This window comes from Python bivittatus, unplaced genomic scaffold (genome assembly GCF_059951505.1).
Source record: "Python bivittatus isolate LINGU-HERP-01145 unplaced genomic scaffold, Pbiv_v1 ctg000700_np1212, whole genome shotgun sequence".
NCBI classification, from domain to species: Eukaryota; Metazoa; Chordata; class Lepidosauria; order Squamata; family Pythonidae; genus Python; species Python bivittatus.
Genome location: NW_028277098.1, coordinates 59,620,283 through 59,640,614, shown reverse-complemented (window position 1 = coordinate 59,640,614; position 20,332 = coordinate 59,620,283). Strand labels below are relative to the sequence as shown.

The 20,332-nt window shown below is 38.7% G+C and overlaps 1 protein-coding gene across 8 annotated transcripts in view; it reads left to right on the top strand.

Annotated features, from left to right (window-relative positions):
• LOC103050161 (uncharacterized) overlaps nt 1–20,332 on the top strand; it is a 51,646-nt gene that overhangs the window by 8,955 nt on the left and 22,359 nt on the right. For 6 of the 8 annotated variants that reach the window (XM_007436412.4, XM_025171995.1, XM_088153868.1 and 3 more), the window contains exons 2-5: nt 2,332–2,413; nt 15,193–15,302; nt 17,136–17,233; nt 19,312–19,364. In XM_007436412.4, the coding sequence (XP_007436474.1) occupies nt 2,342–2,413; nt 15,193–15,302; nt 17,136–17,233; nt 19,312–19,364 (333 nt within the window). In that variant the 5' untranslated portion in view covers nt 2,332–2,341. Of the gene's footprint in view, nt 1–778; nt 952–2,331; nt 2,414–15,192; nt 15,303–17,135; nt 17,234–19,311; nt 19,365–20,332 lie in introns of those variants that run through there. The other 2 variants (XM_025171993.2, XM_025171992.2) reach the window with 2 other exon arrangements.

Below are 20,332 nucleotides of genomic sequence, written 5' to 3'. Positions count from 1 at the left end.
TAGCTACATGAACAAAACCCATACAATATTTTGCATCTGTAGGGGGATGCAAAATGATCCTTGAGGGGAGTTTGATCCCCTCTATGAAGATCCCCAGAATGGGGATCACTCATTCTGTAACTCTATTGGGGTACAAGCAGCAACCACCATTTCCTCTTTCCCTGGTGAATAAACATATCAAGGCTACTTTATTGTTGATCCAGACTGGGATTCTGGGGTTATTTTGAGTGTGCCATGGGTATTCAGTGTTTGGCTTGTCCCTGCAGATATTAGAAGGGGGAAGTTCTTGGGCTAACGATGCAAGTAAAGAATATGCCCAATGCCAAGCAGCAGCTGTAAGTTAGAAGAGGTTGCATGGTAGCAGAAGCAAGCGTAGCAGAAGCATGGCAGAATTGCTCCTATGATTGTGGCAGGCTCAGGACTGCTTCAGTAGAAATAGTTGTGATGCAGTTTGGAAACACGTTACAAACAAGAAAATTGCATAAACAAAAAACATTATACCATAATGTTCCTGTGGAATTGCCAGTTAATGGATTTTTATCTTGCAAAACTAGCCCTTTGTGCATTTGCTAATCATTTACACTATATACAGTTGTCATCAGTTTAGGTAGTGTAGGTTAATATTGGGAACCACTATTGGAAAATAGGGAGTTTCAACCAAGCCTGTCTCACACAAGCACAAAGGGAGGGGCGGCTTCGCTGCAGCCTAGCTTTGCTGCTTTGTGTGGGTGGGGCTTGGATCCCACCTTTTTTCCTGTTTCCCTCATTTTCTTTCTCTTCTCATGGCTTTCCACGAAGTAGGAATGAATCCTCTCTCCTCCTCATGGGTTTTGTATTAATATTTCACAACCCCAACAACCATCAGGTATCAGAATCTTTGCAACTGAAATTTATAAAGTGGAATACAAGGCTGACTTCCCTGCCAAATTGAGGAATGGTTACGTATTTAAGGTACCATTGGATACTCACTGCTAATTCAATTTCTGATTCCAGGTTCCTGAGTCAACAGATAGAATCTAATCTATATACAGCCACAGGAACTCTAGGAGTTGCTTTAAACCCTGGGGATCTGGAGGTTATTAGAAATAAGTTAGCATCTTTAGGGTAGCTGTCTGATCACATAATCAAATGGAAAATGACCAACAACAAGCAGTACCATGTCGCCCATAGAAAAATCACTCTTGTCACTGTGGTTTTTCTCAAGCACGAGCTCGGTTATGGGCCTTTATGCAGATTTATGCATTAAATCTCTGTGAACGACAACTCTGTGTGACTATCCTCTGGAGTTTTAGCGGTTCTCAGTGGAAGTTGTTTGCAGTGGTGCCTTTATTGTGATACTTTATTTACCAAAATTGTAAAAGGTGGAGTGGATTGCTCCATTCAGGGATGCATTTGCCCATTAGACAAATAGTGTCATTTCTTGCATATACTTACATCACTGTGCAAACCATTATAAAAATCTGTATTTGGCAACCCCCAGTCAAAACAGAATACACAACCTGAAAAACGTTTGGATTCTTCAGGATGCTAACAGTGGGGCCAGTTTAATAGCCCAAAATGTGTGTGTGGTAGTTATGATAGTTTTGCATTTTTGTTTTTTCTGTTTTTCTATTTTTACTATGTTTTTCTGTTTGATGATGTAAGCTGTCAAGAGTCACCTAAGTGTGGCAGTACTGGAGCACAATAAACACATAAAATGTGTGACTGTGTGCATATAATGAGCTCAAGCAATTGCATGAAAATAAATAACTTTAATTTGACTATAATTCCTGTGTGAAGTTTCTTATAGTAAGTGACTTCAGCCTTGGCTGGTACTCCAAACTCTAACTCCTGTGTTCACCAGTGGTCAATCACTCCCTGTCTCAGCTCCCACACTTTAATTACCTGTCAGACTGGATTAGTGTCCACTCTCTGCCACAACCCCACCTCAAAAGGTGAATATTTAATTTTGAATTACATGTTTAGGTACAAAATTTAGTTTAAAAAGACTTTTTAAAATAGAAAAGTTGGGAAGGCATACACAAATAAACATTAGTTGCCAAAAAGAATGACCCCCCCCATTAAAGTCAGAAATGTGGGGAGGTGGGAGGTTACTGACTGACCATCACTGCTCTAGTTATTGTTCTTAATCTGATATTGTCATGTGGAGGCAATGTCCTGCACTGGTTAATGTGGCATGAGACAAAGTATCAGACAGCTGACCAACAGAAGAGGGGAAAAGTTTGTTCTATTCCAGATTATTTGGTTAGTTCTGACCTATTCTGATTGTGGCTAAAATAGTTGACTGTATCTAAAATGCTGATTCACTATGTCATTTTTAATTCCTCACAGGCCTTGAAATATGGACAGGGGCTTTTTCCCACATAAGCAACGGTTTCCCAGACGCCGTGGTGGTCGTTGGTTTCACCAGAATGTAAGTTTTTGCTGTTTAAATCTGCCCAGCTCTCAATGTTTGTTTCTTATTTTATACATCAAAGAAGTTTACTCAATACTCATTCTATGAAAAGGTCAAACACACACACACACACACACACATGAATATAAAATATTACTTTTTGGAGAACAAAGGTTATTTTTCTTCAGAAAATAATCTGGTTCAAAAACTCTGCTGTTTTATAAAATTATTTTTTATGAACAAAATGAAAAGAATATTATATATGCTATCTAGAACTTTAACGCTGCGGCTGAAAATTGAGGAAATTAACGTGATACTGGAAGAATTTCAGAAAAAGTGCCCACTACCTCTTGCTATTGATTTGAATGATAATGACCTAATTCTCAAAACAGACAAGGATGACTACAGTGTAAATTAGTTTAGTAACCCAGTAGCACCCCAAGTCTAAGCAACAGAATTTCTACACTTATTTATCATAAAATCCTTTCCATTCTTAACTGCCGGCAGATATAAATATACCCCTACTATACTTGACATTAAAATTTGAAAAAGTCTTTGTCTGGTACACAAAAACACTTCAAAGTGAAACTCTGGCCTCTAGGTCTTGCTAGTAGAGTCAGGAGAGGAGAGGAAACACATGTGAGAACAAAGCCAGAAGAAGAAAGGGAGCAACCTGCATGTGTAAATGAGCTATGCTCAAGAGAGGAATAGATGTGTGAATAAGAGAGGAAGGTGAAAACCAAAGAGGAGGATGAGTGTGTGATAGATCAAAGGCAAAGAGGGGAAAGAGCATATACGTGAGAGCAGTCATTGTCAGAATATGTGAAACTTGTTCTTCCATCATGGAGAAGGCCTGTGCTATTTGACATGGCAGAAGTCTCACTCTGCTTTCCCCAATCAGGAACGTGTGACATTGTTTCCAGATGAATGCATTGTTTTCCTGGGCTTCATCTTTCTTCTTTAAGGGGGAAGGGGAAGAAGTAGAGGAAACAGAGAGGGGCAGCTGGTAATAATGAGAAGAGAGTGGGACTTGCTTGAGGCTCCATGGGATGGATGGAGTAATCTTGTGAAGCCAGAGGTTCCTCATCCACATTCTAACATTTTGTGGAACACAGGGCACTCGTTCAACATCTTAAGATGCTTTCTTGGTCCCCAAAACTTGGAGTTTTCTTACAGTGTTTTCACTAGATTTTCAACATTGTGTCAGATTCAGAATTGGCATGAAAACAGCTTCAAATCCATTTAGAATTTGGCGTATTTTGTTATTGTACATTTCTGAATTTCAGCTTATTAGAGGAGAAAGCACTCAAGGTTCAGATGTAGTATGGAAACTTTATATTTCTGATATGTTGTAATTTACTTCAGGTGTGCCTGTTTTTGCAGAATGCAGCAGCATGATTGCTCAGTACTGTTAAGCCATTATTTTCAGCAGTTCTGGCTTACTGATATAAGTCAGCTGGATAACTTTGGGCCAGTCACTCTCTCAGCCCAACCCACTTCATATGGTTGTATAGTAGAGAAAATATGAGGTGGCAACATTATGTACACCCCCTTGAGTTGTACAAAATAAAGGTGGCATATACATTTATAATACTGCTATTTTGTGATAACTTTTTTTTTTATGTTTCTGAGTCCTGCTGGTTCCTTTTAAGATAAAAAAGTGGTGTGGAAGGAGGCAGCAGCATTAGAAAATAAACAGGTCTGACTTCTAGCCCTTGTCAAGGTTGTTTTAGCTGAAGAATTCAGTTGTACCACCCAGTATCAAGCTTTGCTGTCGATAAAAACTATAGCCCCAGAGCTCCGTTGCTATTTTCTCACTGCTTAGCAAAGAGAAAATTATTTCTGGAATTCAACCTGCCTTTATATTAATATGGAGACAGTTGTACATTTGTACATTCCTCTCTTTCTCTTTCATGTTTTCTTTCTTCTGTTTAATTGAATAAGACCTATCTTTTGAAGTGGGAATAGAGAATGTGTTTCTGTTATGCCAGGTAGGCTTCAGATATGAAACAGAATTTCAGTTGTGTTCTTATATACACATGGCAAGGGAATCTTTTGGAAATTTTCCCAGCAAATGACACATAACTACAATGGCTTCTGAACAGTGAATCACTTTTTTCAAATTCATCAACAGAGATCTATATGATTTAGGTTCTGGGGAATTTTAACAAATACAAACTAATGTAAACTTTATAGCAAAGTGTTCAGAAATACTTAATTAACTGCTTAAACTCTTTGGTCTCTTTGCTTATGGTGACTGGATATTTGATTGGAGGCTATACTAAGCCATCTTATAGTTCTCTAGGATTAAGGATTTTTTATCTGTCCTGTGCTGTGATAGGCTGGTGGAGAGAGAAGTTGCTCCCCATATCAATTTGGAATTACCAAAGTTTTCTAGGCAGGTTATCCTTTCAGGGTACAACCAAGGCTTTGCTTCAGAGACAATCATCCTGGATCACTCTGAACTTGGCCACGCTGCAGAAAGTGGCTCAAGTTGATGTGGGAAAGAACAACAGTTTGGGTTAGAGTTGATAACTGTTACATCTCACTGGGAAGGCCATGAAAATAAAATTTAAAAATTATTTATTTAGATTTAAAGGCTGCCTGACTCCAAATGACTCTGGGTGCCTTATATATTTAAAAGTCACAAACAATAAAAAAGAAAAGAAATACAATTCTGCCCTTGCTAAGTCAACAGAGGAATATCTTCTTGATTGAGCTTTATATGCTCAATCTTGCAGATACTATTGGAAAGTAGTTATTAAAAATCTGAACGAATGCCGTTTTAGAAGGGAAGTTAGTGTCTCACCATTGAGAGGGTCATGTAGACCAGGGTTCCTCAACCTTGGCAATGAAGATGTGTGGACTTCAACTCCCAGAATTCTGGGAGTTGAAGTCAACACATCTTCAAGTTGCCAAGGTTGAGGTACCGTGACATAGACAGATAAGAAAGGAATGAGAAGAAACTGTTATACTTCTAGCAACAGAGATAAGGCGTGCCAATTAGAAAGTGGGAAATCAGCCTGTATCTTATTTGGAAAGTTACACTTGAGAATTCTAGAATTAGGCATGTACAAATTAATTGTTTATACCTGACTATAAAAGGGTGTTGCACTCCTGGTTGGGGGCCAGCCACACTTAATGGTTAAACAATTTTTTTAAACTCTGAATTATGGTTCTAGCATTTGACCTGAGCAAGAAATGAACCATAGGAAAGGAATTCTTCCAACAATGTGAAAAGTAATAAACGTGAAATAGATTTCACATCACTATTGAATTCTTACCAGTGTTCAACTGTAACATTTAAACAACAGGTTCTAGAACTCTGTTTGAAGTGCATGTTTGGAGCCAAGGCTGAGTTCAGCAATAAAAATACAGTGGAACCTCAGGTTACGAACGCTTCTGTTAACAAACTTTTCGGGTTACGACCAGCTCCGGCCGCAAAATTTTGCTTCGGTTTGCGAACTCCGCCTCGGGGTATGAACAGGATACGCGGCCATTTTTCCGCCCCTGACACGTGGTCCGTGGCCATTTTCCGCCCCTGACACGTGGTCCGCGGCCATTTTATGCCCCTGACACGTGGTCCGTGGCCATTTTCCACCCCTGACACATCCGTGGCCATTTTCCCGCCCCTGACACGTGGTCCGTGGCCATTTTTCCACCCCTGACACGTGGTCTGCGGCCATTTTCCGCCCCTGACACGTGGTCGTAGGGAGGGGGACTCTCCCTCCAAGCAATAGCCACCTCCCTGTCCTTCTCGCCAGAACGGATTAACGGTAATTACATTGAACCTTATGAGGAAATTTGCTTCGGCTTGCAACCAATTCGGGCTGCGACCAGAGTCACGGAACGAATTAAGTTCGTAAACCGAGGTACCACTGTAGTTATTTCAAGTGGAAAAATCTAATAACATCTTCAGCATAACTTTCATGACACTCAAGTCCACCCTTAGCAGAAATTTGCTTAATCTAAAGGGCTGAGAGAGACTGACTGGTCCAGGTGGCTTCTGTGATAAGGGAGGATTAGAACTAAGGGTGGATTAGAACTCACAATCTCTCTGGTTTTAGTCTAGCACCTTAACCTCAATGTCTTTATCATTCAGCCACAGAATCTTTCTTATACATGTATGTAATATGTGAATATTTTATTTCTTACTAACTTACTTACTTAGACTTGAAGGTTACTTCAGTTACAGCTGACTCTAAGTGCCAAACACACCACTTTAGTAACAAAGGTTAAAACAGTACATAATAACATCTTAATGCATCATAAACAGTCACTGTCTGCAGGGGGGCCTCTCACTTAAGCAGTTAACAGCCAGGTATTAATGGATTCCTAAATTAGAAAAGGATTGGGGCTACTCTAGTGGCAGGGGGACTGCTGTCTATATCTGATTGCTGTCTTCCTTCTTGTCTGTAGCCCCTTTTCCCAATAAACTCCTTTTTATATCTAAAGATTAGGCTTATTTTGTTTTCTTACTAAACCTTCTTCAAGAGGTGGGGATAACTGAATTCTCGATTTAAAATATTAAGAATTTAAAAAGGGGGGACTGAAACCTTATGAAAAAGGGCTCTCAGTTTCCCTCACCTTTATTTTCTTACATTTGAAAGCCAAAGGGATAACAAGGAAACTGATGTTCATGAACCTTCACACATTTCCCTTATTTCTGTTATATTGAAAGGCTTTAGGCAGACATCCTGTCTCAAGTATCGAGGCCATAAAGATATGGGAGGAAGTGACCCCAATCTGTGTTCTAGGAAACAATACAATTCAGAAGATCAGAGAGGGGTGCCCCCGAACTGACTAGTAACCAATAGGTCATCAGGAAGATAAGTTTCCCCCAATAATAATGAGGATCCAAAACTTCTGCCAATTTCAGCCAATCATTTGTTAATTTCTGTATCTCTTTGTAAGAAACAGGTATAAAATCATCATCTTTGGGTGTGACTGGGGTTCTTCTCTGTCTTAAGGGGATACCCCAGCTGACTCTATTGGCAAGCTTTCAATAAAACTTTAAAATCTCAGCTGGTATTTTCGTGTCTGATCTTCTGCCAGATTGAATCCAAATTGAGGAGACTCAAAAACTCTCAAATTTAGGTAACACATGGACATCACCAAATGGAGTATGTAGAAATCAAATTGAATATATTATTGCTAAAATGAGGTGGAGGGGCTCAAATACAGTATCAAAGTCATGACCAGGCACTGTCTGTGGAACAGATCACAGACTGTTCATGTGTAAGTTCCAAGTTAAGCTGAAGAAGAAAGTCAGTTTCCATGATACGGTCTTATTGTATATACTTGTATATAAGCCATCCACGTATAAGCCAACCCTCACATTTTTAACCAAAATATCATGAAAAATGTGCCACCTGCGAATAAGCTGACCCTCAACATTTCCATATGTTTTAATTTTCATAATTGGCTTATCTTCAGGTGGTACATTTTTCATGGTATTTTGGTTAAAAATTCAAGGGTCTGCTTATCTGTGGATGGGCTTATCCACGAGTATATATGGGATATATGGGTATTCTAAAAAAGCGTTACTGTATATACTTGCCGATAAGCCCATCCACACTCTGGTCATTACCAGGTTGGAAGGCTATAGGAACTGATGAAATACTCACTGAAATATCGCAAGCAACGGAAGAAGAATCAGTAAAGGTTCTAACCAAGCTATGCCAACAAATCTGGAGAATGACACAGTGGCCAACATGGTGGAAGAAGTCAATCTCCATTCCAATACCAAAAACCCAAGATTTACAGAGTGTACAAATTATTGTACAATGTCCTTAATTTCACATGCTAGCAAAATAATGCTTAGGATCATCCAATGCAGATTAGAAAAAGAGATACCAGATGTTCAAGCTGGTTTTAGAAAAGGCCAAGGATTTGTGTTAAGTGTCCGGTGGTCCTGAAAGTGGGGAGGCCCCTTGGGGCCAGTGACCCCTAAGGGACCCACAAAGAGAAGATCTGACGATTCCTGACTGGGAATTTCCCTTGAGCTGCGCCAGAACGGGTGAGTACAGTTGAGTACTCGGGGTGGTTTTTCCGGTTGAAAGGAAGACAAGATTATTATTATTATTGCTGTTGTATACTGGATGATTGAGAAAGCCAAAGAATACAGAAAAGAAGTCATTATGGCCTTCATCGATTACAGAAAGGCCTTTGATTGTGTTGATTACGTCAAGCTGTGGAATGTGCTCAGAAAAATGGGAATCCCAGAAAATTTCATTCTTCTCATGAGAAATGTATATACAGGTCAGGAAGATACAGTAGGGACAGAATATGGCAAAACAGACTGGTTCCAGGTTGGCAAAGGAGTGTGACAAGGCTGTATCCCCTTATTTATTCAACTTATTTGCTGAATATACAGTACTGTGCAAAAATTTTAGGCAGGTGTGAAAAAATGCTGAAAAGTAAGAATGCTTTCAAAAATATATATTGTAATTGTTTATGTTTATAAATGTACAAAATACAAAGTGAGTGAACCGAAGAGAAATCTAAATCAAATATTTGGTGTGACTGCCCTTTGGCTTCAAAACAGCATCAATTCTTACACTTGCACAAAGTCAGGGATCTTCTAGGATTAGAGTCAGGTGTATGATTAACCAATTATACCAAGCAGGTGCTAATGATCAATTTCATATGTAGGTTGAAACACAGTCATTAACTGAAACACAAACAGCTGTGTAGGAGGCTTAAAACTGGGTGAGGAACAGCTACTAAGGTGAGGTTGTGGAAGACAGTTTTATATCACAGGTCATAAACCATGGCAAGACTGAGCACAGCAACAAGACACAAGTAGTTATACTGCATCAGCAAGGTCTCTCCCAGGCAAACATTTTAAAGCAGACTGGGGTTTCAAGATGTGCTGTTCAAGCTCTTTTTGAAGAAGCACAAAGAAATGGGCAACGTTGAGGACCGTAGACGCAGCAGTTGGCCAAGGAAACTTAACACAGCAGATGGAAGACACATCATGCTTACTTCCCTTCGGCACTGGAAGATGTCCAGCAGTGCCATCAGCACAGAACTGGCGGAAACCAGTGGGACCCAGGTATACCCATCTACTGTCCAGAGAAGTCTGGCCAGAAGTGGTCTTCATGGAAGAACTGTGGCCAAAAAACCATACCTCCAACAGGAAAATAAGGCTAAGCGACTCAACTATGCATGAAAACATAGGAACTGGGGTGCAGAAAAATGGCAGCAGGTGTTCTGGACTGATGAGTCAAAATTTGAAACATTTGGCTGTAGCAAGAGGCAATTTGTTTGCCGAAGGGCTGGAGAGTGGTACAATAATAAGTGTCTGCAGGCAACAGTGAAGCATGGTGGAGGTTCCTTGCAAGTTTGGGGCTGCATTTCTGCGAATGGAGTTGGAGATTTGGTCAGGATCATTGGTGTCCTCAATGCTGAGAAATACAGGCAGATACTTATCCATCATGCCATACCATCCGGGAGGCATGTGATTGGCCCCAAACTTACTCTGCAGCAGGACAACGACCCCAAACATACAGCCAATGTCATTAAGAACTATCTTCAGCATAAAAAAGAACAAGGAGTCCTGGAAGTGATGGTTTGAGCCCTAATCTCAACATCATCGAGTCTGTCTGGGATTACATGAAGAGACAGAAGGATTTGAGGCAGCCTACATCCACAGGAGATCTATGATTATTTCTCCAAGATGTTTGGAACAACCTACCTGCCGAGTTCCTTCAAAAACTCTGTGCAAGTGTACCTAGAAGGATTGATGCTATTTCGAAGGCAAAGGGTGGTCACACCAAATATTGATTTGGTTTAGGTTTTTCTTCTGTTCGCTCACTTTGCATTTTGTAAACTGATAAACATAAACAATTACAGTACAGTGGAACCTCGAGTTACGAATTTAATCTGTTCCGTGACTCTGGTTGCAACTCGAATTGGTCGCAACACGAGGCAAATTTTCCCATAAGATTCAATGTAATTACCGTTAATCTGTTCCGGCGTCCATGGACCATGCGTCAGGGGCGGAAAAATGGCCACGGACCATGTGTCGGGCGGAAAAATGGCCGCGGACCACGTGTTGGGCGGAAAATGGCCACGGACCACGCGGCAGGGTGGAAAAACAGCCGCGGACCACGTGGAATGGGCAGAAAAATGGCCACGGACAACGTGGCACGGGCGGAAAAATGGCCGTGGAACGGGCGGAAAAATGGCCGCGGACCACGTGGAACGGGCGGAAAATGGCCGCGGATCCGGTTCGTAAGTCGAGGCGAGTTTGCAAGTCGAGGTAAATTTTTGGGGCCGGAGCTGGTCGTATCTCGAAAAATTCGTAAGTAGGGGCATTCGTAACTAGAGGTACCACTATATTATTTTTGAAAGCATTCTTACTTTACAGCATTTTTTCACACCTGCCTAAAACTTTTGCACAGTACTACATATTAAGGGAAGCTGGATTGGAAGAAGCTGAGTGTGGTTTTAAAATTGGAAAGTTGGACTTTGAAGAAACAGGATAGGAAGAGTATTGATGACTTTGGACAGCCAAGAAAACAAACCAATGGATCATCAAAGAAATCAACCCAGACTTCTCACTCAGGGCACAAATGACCAAGGTCAAATTATGCTACTTTAGACACGTGTGAAGATCCAGCTGTCTGGAAAAGGCTGTAATGCTGGGAAAGGTGGAAGGAAAGAGAAAAGGAGGATGATCAGCAACAAGGTGGAGGGACTCAATTACAGTGGTGATGGGTACACCATTGGAAAACTTGAAAGACCAGGCTAGGAATAGATCGTCTTGGAAAAAGTTGTGTAGTTGCTAAGAATAGAAAGCGACTTAGGCCAGAGATTGGTAGGGAAAATTCAAGTGTATTCATGTATACGGTACTAGGATAGGATGAAGGAACTCTGTTTTATCATTAGCTCTAATCCTGCCGTGGGGACACTTGCAGAAAGAGGTGCTCCATCACTTTGGCTTGGACTTGCAAGATGCCACAGTGATGAATAGTGTAATTCTTATATGAGGGGAAGGTTTTAATGGGAAAAAACCTGGAATGGATATCTTGAAAGCCTGTCAAGACAATTATTCAGCTCTATATACACTTAGCATATTTAAGGTAGAGTTACTCTGAGCTCTTTCTCATGTTCCCCGCTCCCTTGGACTCAGGAATCTTTTCTGTAATGGCCCTGCTTCCTCCTGAAACTGTCATACTGCATCCTCCACTTTCCCAAGCTCTATTAAACATCCTGTCACAGGTAAGCCAAAAGAAGAAGGAAACATTGAAGATGAATTCCATTCCTTAAACATCAGTATAACTGCAATTTCTGGCAAAAATCTTTGGATATTTTATATGGACTGACATTAAGCCCACTTTTTCTTTTATTGCTGTTGTGTATTACTACAGGTTTAGAATATTTTGTACAGGTTTAGAATATTTTGTACAAAGAAAGGGTGTTTAATCATGTTAGTCTCTTGCAGCAAAAACAATTAGGAGTCTTGTATATAAAGACTAGCTAATTTGTTGAATAGGAATTTGTGAAGTAATTTAACTATCTTGTTTGAATTCAGCTAATTCAAAAGTGATTTGGTGCTCTAAAGGAAGATACAGATCCCAGTACACTTGCCTTCGTGCAGGGCTAGCCAGTCTAGGGAACCTAGAGACCTATTCATTTTGCACCATTGACGTGCATATTGCTTTACAAAGTACAGGATGTGGGCAGTTGCTGTATATTAAAAAAAATCCCCTTTCATGTCTTGGTTTTTCTCAAGCTATTAGCATAACAGTTTATTGGAGTTTTGAAGTATACTGTCAGACTTCCCTGAGGTCATATAAAATTCTGTTTTTATCTTCATATTACTCCCTGTGGCAAAAAGTTTCTTTTGCTATTTTTGCTGAAACATAATTTGATTACAGTGTTACAAGAGATAAAGTAATGGGAGAAATAGATGAAAGGAATTTGAACCCAAAGAAAAGTGTGGATGTGCAGAGGAAGGTGAAAACAAGAAAGCCACTAGACCAGGGCTGGGTACCAACTAGCAGTGATAAGAATTGCTCACAAAGAAACAGTAACTGAGACCAAAGCAGGTCCAGAATGACAGCTACCAAAGATAAGAACTGTTATTCTGCAGTTCACAAAACAATCAACAAAAGGCTGAAGTGATGTGGAAAAGACTGCGTGATAGACATTGCTGGCCAAGGATGAAAAGGAAAGCTAAAAGGAACCTCGTTTTGAGAGATTTCACCACTTGTGCATACCTTATTACCATGGATTTTGGTGCTTTGTCTCTCCTGAAACCCCTTGCGAACTTAGCCCAACCCTACCACTTTGGCCCAGAACTCCCCCACCACCACCATTTTTTTCTGTGCTGTCAGGAATGGCCCACATATTATTGTTGTATTCCAGTAGGTTTGAAATCAGAAGATCCTTTTAGTAATTTGTTTGCTGTACAATTTGTTTGGAAACTGCTAATTTTGAATAAATAAACCTATGCAGTTGTGGTTGTAGTGCATCTTCATGTTATTGTACCCATTGATAAAGAACTTAAATCAGCTTAAAGCTAGCCAGTTCAAAAAAGAGCACTCATGACTGCACCATGAATATTCAGTACTGTACAATTTTTTTCTCCTGCGGCACCATTTTTCATCTTTTTGTGGGGACATAAAACGATGCAGAACAGGCATAGTGATGTTCCTTAAGACCTAGCATGTATGTTTGGATCTTTAAATTCCCAAACTGCCAAAATGAAAAAAAGCAATCCTTGGACATTCCAATGCTGCCAAGAAAAAATACAAGAAAATATACAAGGAGTGCCTCCAAGATACTTCTGATACAGGGGAAAGAGGGAACCAGTTTATGGAAGAATGAGAAAATACGCAGGCACTGCTGAAACAACCTAGAACTTGATGTTGACCAATTCAGAAAGAAGACTGAGGCTGCATGTGCATGTTCTTTGCAATTTCTCTTAGGCACAATTTGGAAGCCTCCAAGAAAACAAACAAATCAACTCAGAGTTCTCACTTGAGGGAGGAATGACTAACTAGGCTCAAATTATTTTACTTTGGACACATTACACAAAGACCTAGCTGTCTGGAGAAGGCTCTAACACTGGGAAAGGTGGCAGGAAAGAGAAGAGGACAATAGCAGCAAGGTGGGTGGACTACAGTAATGATGAGTACACCACTGGAAAAACTGAAAGACCAAGTTAGGGGCAGATTGTCATGAAGAAAATCTGTGTGGTCGCTAAAAGTCATCCCCAAATCGATGGCACATAATCATAATTTTTTAACGAGTTATGAGCACATAAAGCTCCATAGATTACAAAACGTTAATGGAACAAAGCATCCTTTGCTCTCACTTTCACTCACATACTTAGTCCTCTGCTCACTCACTTGACTCATGCAACCAGAGTTGGCCAAGTGCCTAGTGAAGAGCATGGAGGTCCTCTAGCTGAACAGAGAATCTCTATTGGAATGTTTTGTTTCATGTTTTTTATAGTTTGCCAGTTGTTGGGCTAAATTGCCTTACACAACACTAATTTAAAACCTGTCACTTTAAATGTTTGTCTTTCTAGTCAGCATCCTCATTTTCCAAGATCTGTTTTTCTAACTCCAGGAGTTTCTTTTCCTGTTCCCAGGAGTTTGATATGCCAGTGATAAGATGTGGAGGTGCCTCTCTCACATCCAAATAATTGTTTCTTGAGCTTTCTTTCATTGATATTGTCTCTGTTTTCTTAAATCACACATTTTAAAAAGTCATCCTTTTCAAATCATATTATTCACTATGACTATGCAGTAGGGAATATTATGAATAATTGTTTTGGGCTAATTGAACTTTTTAATATAAAGTTCACTTGGTTACCTTTTGTTTAAACCAGAAAATGATTAATTCAGGAAGAAGATTGAGCATGTTGGGTGAACATAGCCATTTAAAACCATCAATTCATTTAGAAAATTAGAAAAGAAAGAAAAAAGATATAAAGAAGTGGCTTCTAGGAATATTATGAGTAATCTTTAATAAAACTGTACAATGCTAACATTGGTGTTGGTCTCATGCTTAGATTGTTAATGCCACTCTGTCCTGTTGGAAATTAATTAAAAATACAAATTGTGCATTAAATTATGCAAACAAATCCAGACAAGCAGTGTTATTCTCATATATTAATATATACCCAATATATCATATTGTTTATTTCAGCCCAATAAGCACTTTTCTGGGAACTTGTTCTCCCTTGTCTTTGTTGCTAGTACAGTTCCTTCTCCTTTTTCTTATGAAAGTTCATCACTTACATAGTGTCTTTATACTAGTGCTAAGTTTGTAATTTTTCCCAAGTGGAGAATCCTTATATGTTGTGGCATTTTTAAAAAAAGATTTGGAGAGGAAATATCAAAAATTTAAGGTCTTTTGGCAGCCAGAAGCCATTTTGGGAAGAGATATAGGCTTACCTAATTTTTTTAATAAGTCACAACCTGCCAATTCCTCTCCAAAATTGGCACATCACTCCCTTAGAGATTGTGTAGCTCTAGTTAATGCTGTAATTTATGGCCCTCAAGTAGCAATATTTTAAATTTGATTCTTGGAATTTAGAGACTCAGGACAGCTAATGTAATATATTAAGCCCAAGCCATATGCTTTGCCTAATTTGCACTGCACTATAATACTGTCCATGAGCAAGTAGTAGAATGATAAAGCTGCTACTTTGTTGGACAACCAGCAGTGATAATCTGGCCTTCTCTCAGTCTTATGACTTTGTGATCCTTTTTTTTCCCCTTAAAGGTTTTCTTGAGTAGTCAGATTTCAAATAATACTTTTTTTTAATTATCCAGAATATACCAAATGAGAACTTTCGGATGGGTAATAATTGGGACATGCCACAGAATCAGTTTCCACAAAGACCCCCTCCATGGTGGAACCAATGCCATCCAGAGCAAGAGAGGTATGTTACTTTTGCAGATTATATTATTTAGTCACATCTTTTGTTTTCTAGGTAGTTTTGGTAGTGATGGTGGTTTTAAAAAAAAGCATAAAGCAGCAGAATTATTTCTTAAAGTAGCAGAATAAATAACAATAGACCCATAAAGCATAAATAAATAAAAACCACATAACAGTATTTATTTAACAAGCCTGGGCAAATAATTTTTTCACTTGGTACTTAAAACTCATTAGAATAGACATTAAGTAACATACCTGGAAAGAGCACTCCAGAACAGGAGTGCCACCATTGGAGAATCCCAGTCCTTGGTCGCTAAGCCATACAGGCCCGAATATATTAAAACCAGTATTTCAAATAAAGACTGGAAACGCTGGGAGAGCCAGAAAACATACATTGTTTGTTACATAGCAAAATGTTTTCCATATAACCCATGCCTCTTAACCAGTTGAAGTTTCTGAAGTAGCTGCTAAGGACAATCCTGCATACAGTGCATTGCATTTTATTACTGCTTATTAGAGATAGATGTAGCATGCATCATTTCAGCACGACCTTGGCCAAAGGTGAAATAATCTCCAGCCAGGCACTGAAAATAAAAATGAACAGTTTTCAGCTGAGCAACACTGCATAAGCCACAGACAATAGAAGAAGAGGTACCGCATTTACCAGCTTCTCAAATTGGAGCCAAATTAATGCATACAGGATATGGATATAAGATAAGAGGCATTTAACAAGCTTAAAAAGATATCACATCATAGTGGAAGAAGTATATAAGCAATCTATCTTTCAAACCACCTTTAATTTTAAAAAAGTTATCTTGAGCCATACAAAATAGCCACACCTAATAACCAAGTAAAAAATTGAGGCAGGGCCTAAAAAATTGCTATTGCTAATCCACTGTTTGTTTATTTATTTATTTATGGATATTTATGCCCTCAAAATGGTGATTTCTCCTTTCACTTTGCGCTTCCTGCTGGCCCATGCCTATGTCTTTGTTTGTGACTTCACCAGAAGTTGTTTATATCTTGATCTTTCATCACTTATGCCCATTTTGCATGACTTATAAATCATAGAATCCTAGGGTTGGAAGAGCTTTGGAGGTCTTGTAGTCCAGTCCCAACCGTTGTTTGAAAACCTCGAGTGATGGAGTGCCAATGACTCCAGGGGGCAGGCTGTTCCACTGCTTTACCAAATATGGTTTATCTTTTGGTCTTATTTACCCTGATATCGTAAATGCAGAGTAGTAAAGTAGCCTCATGTTTTGGCTCCATTGTTTCCTGTGTAATTAACTGAAGTTATCATAGTTCATGAATATGTTCATTAAAAGGCAAACTTAATATTAAGGGGAATGAATGATATGGTAAATAAAATATAAGTTGCTATAATATGAAAGTCAACCATAATAAGGAATATAGAGAATTTCAAGCAGATGATATCAGAGGATGATTTCAATCTGGTATAAGTACCATTATGTGTCAAGGGAAAAAGCATCCTTTAGTGAGTGTCCCAGGGAAGGATGTTCAGTCAAGGTTTCTTGACTGGCTGTGCTAGCTTTAAATATATTACATTTATCAGGTATAGAAAAGGGTAGGGGCCTAAGATCTGAGCATACAGCAGCATACAAAACGGGAAATAGTGAAAGTTTGGGCACAAATTATGAAAATGGTAAAAGACATTGTAGTTATTTTTAATAACTAATATGATAGGAACTGTGAGCCAATTCAGCGACACTGAGCAGAACCTGTGGTTCAAATGTTTGAATCCATTTCTTGACTATTTTCAACAGAAGTGAAGGCAGGTACTGTGCATTGAAGCCTATGTTTGTTTGTATTTCTGCAGGCCCTACAACATCAGTTTTGATAATTGCATCCGAGGTTCCTACCATAGGCGTCCTTACCGTGGTCCTTCTTACACACGATCTAAAAAGACCTCACAAGGTTGGGTTTGTAAAAGAATGGTGTACAGTCCAAGCAAAAGAGAATGAAAAAGGGAGAAGCCTCCAAATGGTATAGAAGAAAAGCGGCATATGTATAAGTGTAATCATGTAACAAAATATATAGTTTGATTTGCATTTCTCTGTTTCAGTAATATCCTTTGATGAGAATGTTTATTACTCCCACCGTAAAGGATGTATTTTTCTCATGAACTGATTATTAAGCAACTTAGCTAGGCTGATTCATTTTCCTGACTGAAACTTTGAGATACGAACTATGACACTGAACCACAAATCAAGGAATCACATTTTAGCTAGCATGCTATATGTGTAGAAGTCTGTATGATTACATTATGATTCAATGTGTCATGCAAACCCAGAAAATTGAGTTAACTGAGTCAACCATGGCTTATCTAACCATGGATAAGAGTGTAATGAAAATGGAGAAGATCTGCAGCTGATGCCAGAGACGATAAATCAAAACATGAGTCAATCTGCATAGAAGTCCATCTTCCAAATGGGTAGCAGATACAGTTTTAAAACTGGTAGGTGTTAAGCATGTGCTCAAAAGGAGTGTCCTTTTGAGAAAAAAATGGTTTCTTTGAGAAACAAAGAAAAAAATAGTATGATATGTCATTATGACAGAAAACAATTACATACATACATATATATATATGATTTTTTAAAATTCCACTTTTATTACTTTCATAAATAACTCAAGGCAGTGAACATACCTAATACTCCTTCCTCCTATTCTTCCCACAGCAACAACCCTGTGAGGTGAGTTGGGCTGAGAGAGAGTGACTGGCCGAAAGTCACCCAGCAGGCTTTCATGCCTAAAGTGGGACTAGAACTCTCAGTCTCCTGATTTCTAGCTGGGTGCCTTAACCACTAGACCAAACTGGCTCTCCAATTAGATATATACATATCTAATGCAAATATTATGCAAGTGCGTGTATATTTCTAATAACATTTATATGACTATTATGTTTTTTTTTAACCTACTGTATTTTGTATAAATTTCATTATACTCATCCATACAACATCTATGTCTATAGGCAATCTGCTCATAAGTGGCAGGTGCAATCAAGTCTTCAGCCCATTGTGTAAAGGGGGCCATACATTTATCTTTCCAATACTGCAATATTTTAGCCATAATAAGGGCACAGAGAATCCATTTACATTGTCCAGTTGTCAAGTTCCATGTACTAGGTATGTAATTCAAGAGTATATTATCCTTTGAAAAATTTAGCTTTTGTCACGCAATCACATTTATATGGTCCACTACTTTCTTCCAAAACTTAGTAAGTATAGGACATTGTAAAAGCATGTGTTTTAAAGAAGCATTGTCCTTATTACATCTCCAAAAAAATGTTGTCTTAGACCATCCTTTTCTATAGAAATGTAATGGAGTCTAATAAATTCTAAATATTGTTGTGTAAGTTGTAGCTTAAGGTCCATTGACACTCTTGCTATAGAAGTTAAGACACTCTCCCGTTGTCTAAGCAATATAGGAACCTCTAATTCTTTATTCCACTCATCTCTTAGCATCAGGGTAAGGTTTAATGACTTCCATCTATCCGTATCTGAAGAAACCTCTTTATATATTTTGTTCATATTACATTTTAATAACTGAGTTATAACTTTTGGTATGCACATACCCAAATACTGTATTTAATGGATTTGGTACAAATATGGAATTGATATTCCTTAAATAGATGGATAACCAGATTTTCACCTATTGGCATCAACTCCGATTTGGACCAGTTAATAGAATATCCTGCTATTTTACTAAAGTCATCTATCATTTACATCAGCACTGGAATAGTAATGTTTCTCTTTTTTAATATGCAGGAAAAGACCGTGTTTTTTTTTTTTTAACTATTTGGATGGAGCCTCTCCTCCACTATACTTAATCTTCAGCACAACAACTCATACATGTGTACTGTATGATTGAAGCCCCAATATTCTTTTATGTGCTCTGAAAAGAATAATAAAACAACATTGTTCCAAATGTTTGGACTCTTAGCTCATGGAATTCAGTGGAAACTTAATTTTATTTAACTGTTTCTCTATCTGCAGGAAGAGGTCGTTTTCAAAAGCCATCAAGTTCTTCCTGCTTAATCAGTGTGACGGTAAGACATAAATAATATTAGGTAGATCCTTCAGGAATGGTGTATGTTTCCCACACCTAATATAGTCAAAAGATTTCTCAAATGTATGGGGAGGCAAGGGGAGCAAATGAGATGCGCATGGTGATATCACACTTTTGACATGATTTATGTACTTACATCAACCTCATTATGCAATTATATAATTACAGCATTTGTACCTCATTTTGACATATCGCAGTTCATTGTGGACACTGTTGCATATGAGTTGGAAAGTACAAGCAATCTTTTATTCTTACATGAAGGAAGATACAAGGCTTATGCCTCAGAAGGATACAAATAAAGACAAAATATTTATACAGCTTAAAAATATCATATACAGTATTATAAAGGTAGCTTGTGACTGTTAATAATTGTTTAGAGCAAGTATTATTGCTTCCTTAACTACTTCCCTGTTTCTGTGCCCCAGATAATTACATTTCTTAATGTTTGGAAATTGCAAGCAAAGCCAAAGGGTCAGATCAGTTAATGAAGCTAGACATACAGGCCAAGTAGAGTATAGCTGCAGTGTTTATATGAAAGAAATGGCAAGGAGCCATAGTGGTATGATCTACTTTTTCCCTGGGACCTTATGTAAACTCCATAGTATCCTTATTGTATTACTTGCTTGCCTGTGCATTTGTATTCCCCTTGCTTATCCTCTAATAGCCTTACTTTGTAATGACCTTGATGCAAACATACCTCCTGTCCTAGACTTATGCTATTTATCTCATCCTTTAATTGTTATGAATGGATGTATAACTCCCCAAAAGAGAGGATGAGTTGATAGATGTCAAGAAAAAAATCTCCTCTGGAATGTTCTTGGCAGGCACCTCTAAGTGGTAAATCAGATTACTCTCCCTCACTTATAAAAATGTATTTAAGCCAAGAGAAGTCAGGGTGGGATGGGAACTCCATTGTAGAACTAACTGGGAGGTGTAGTGTTCCAGCTG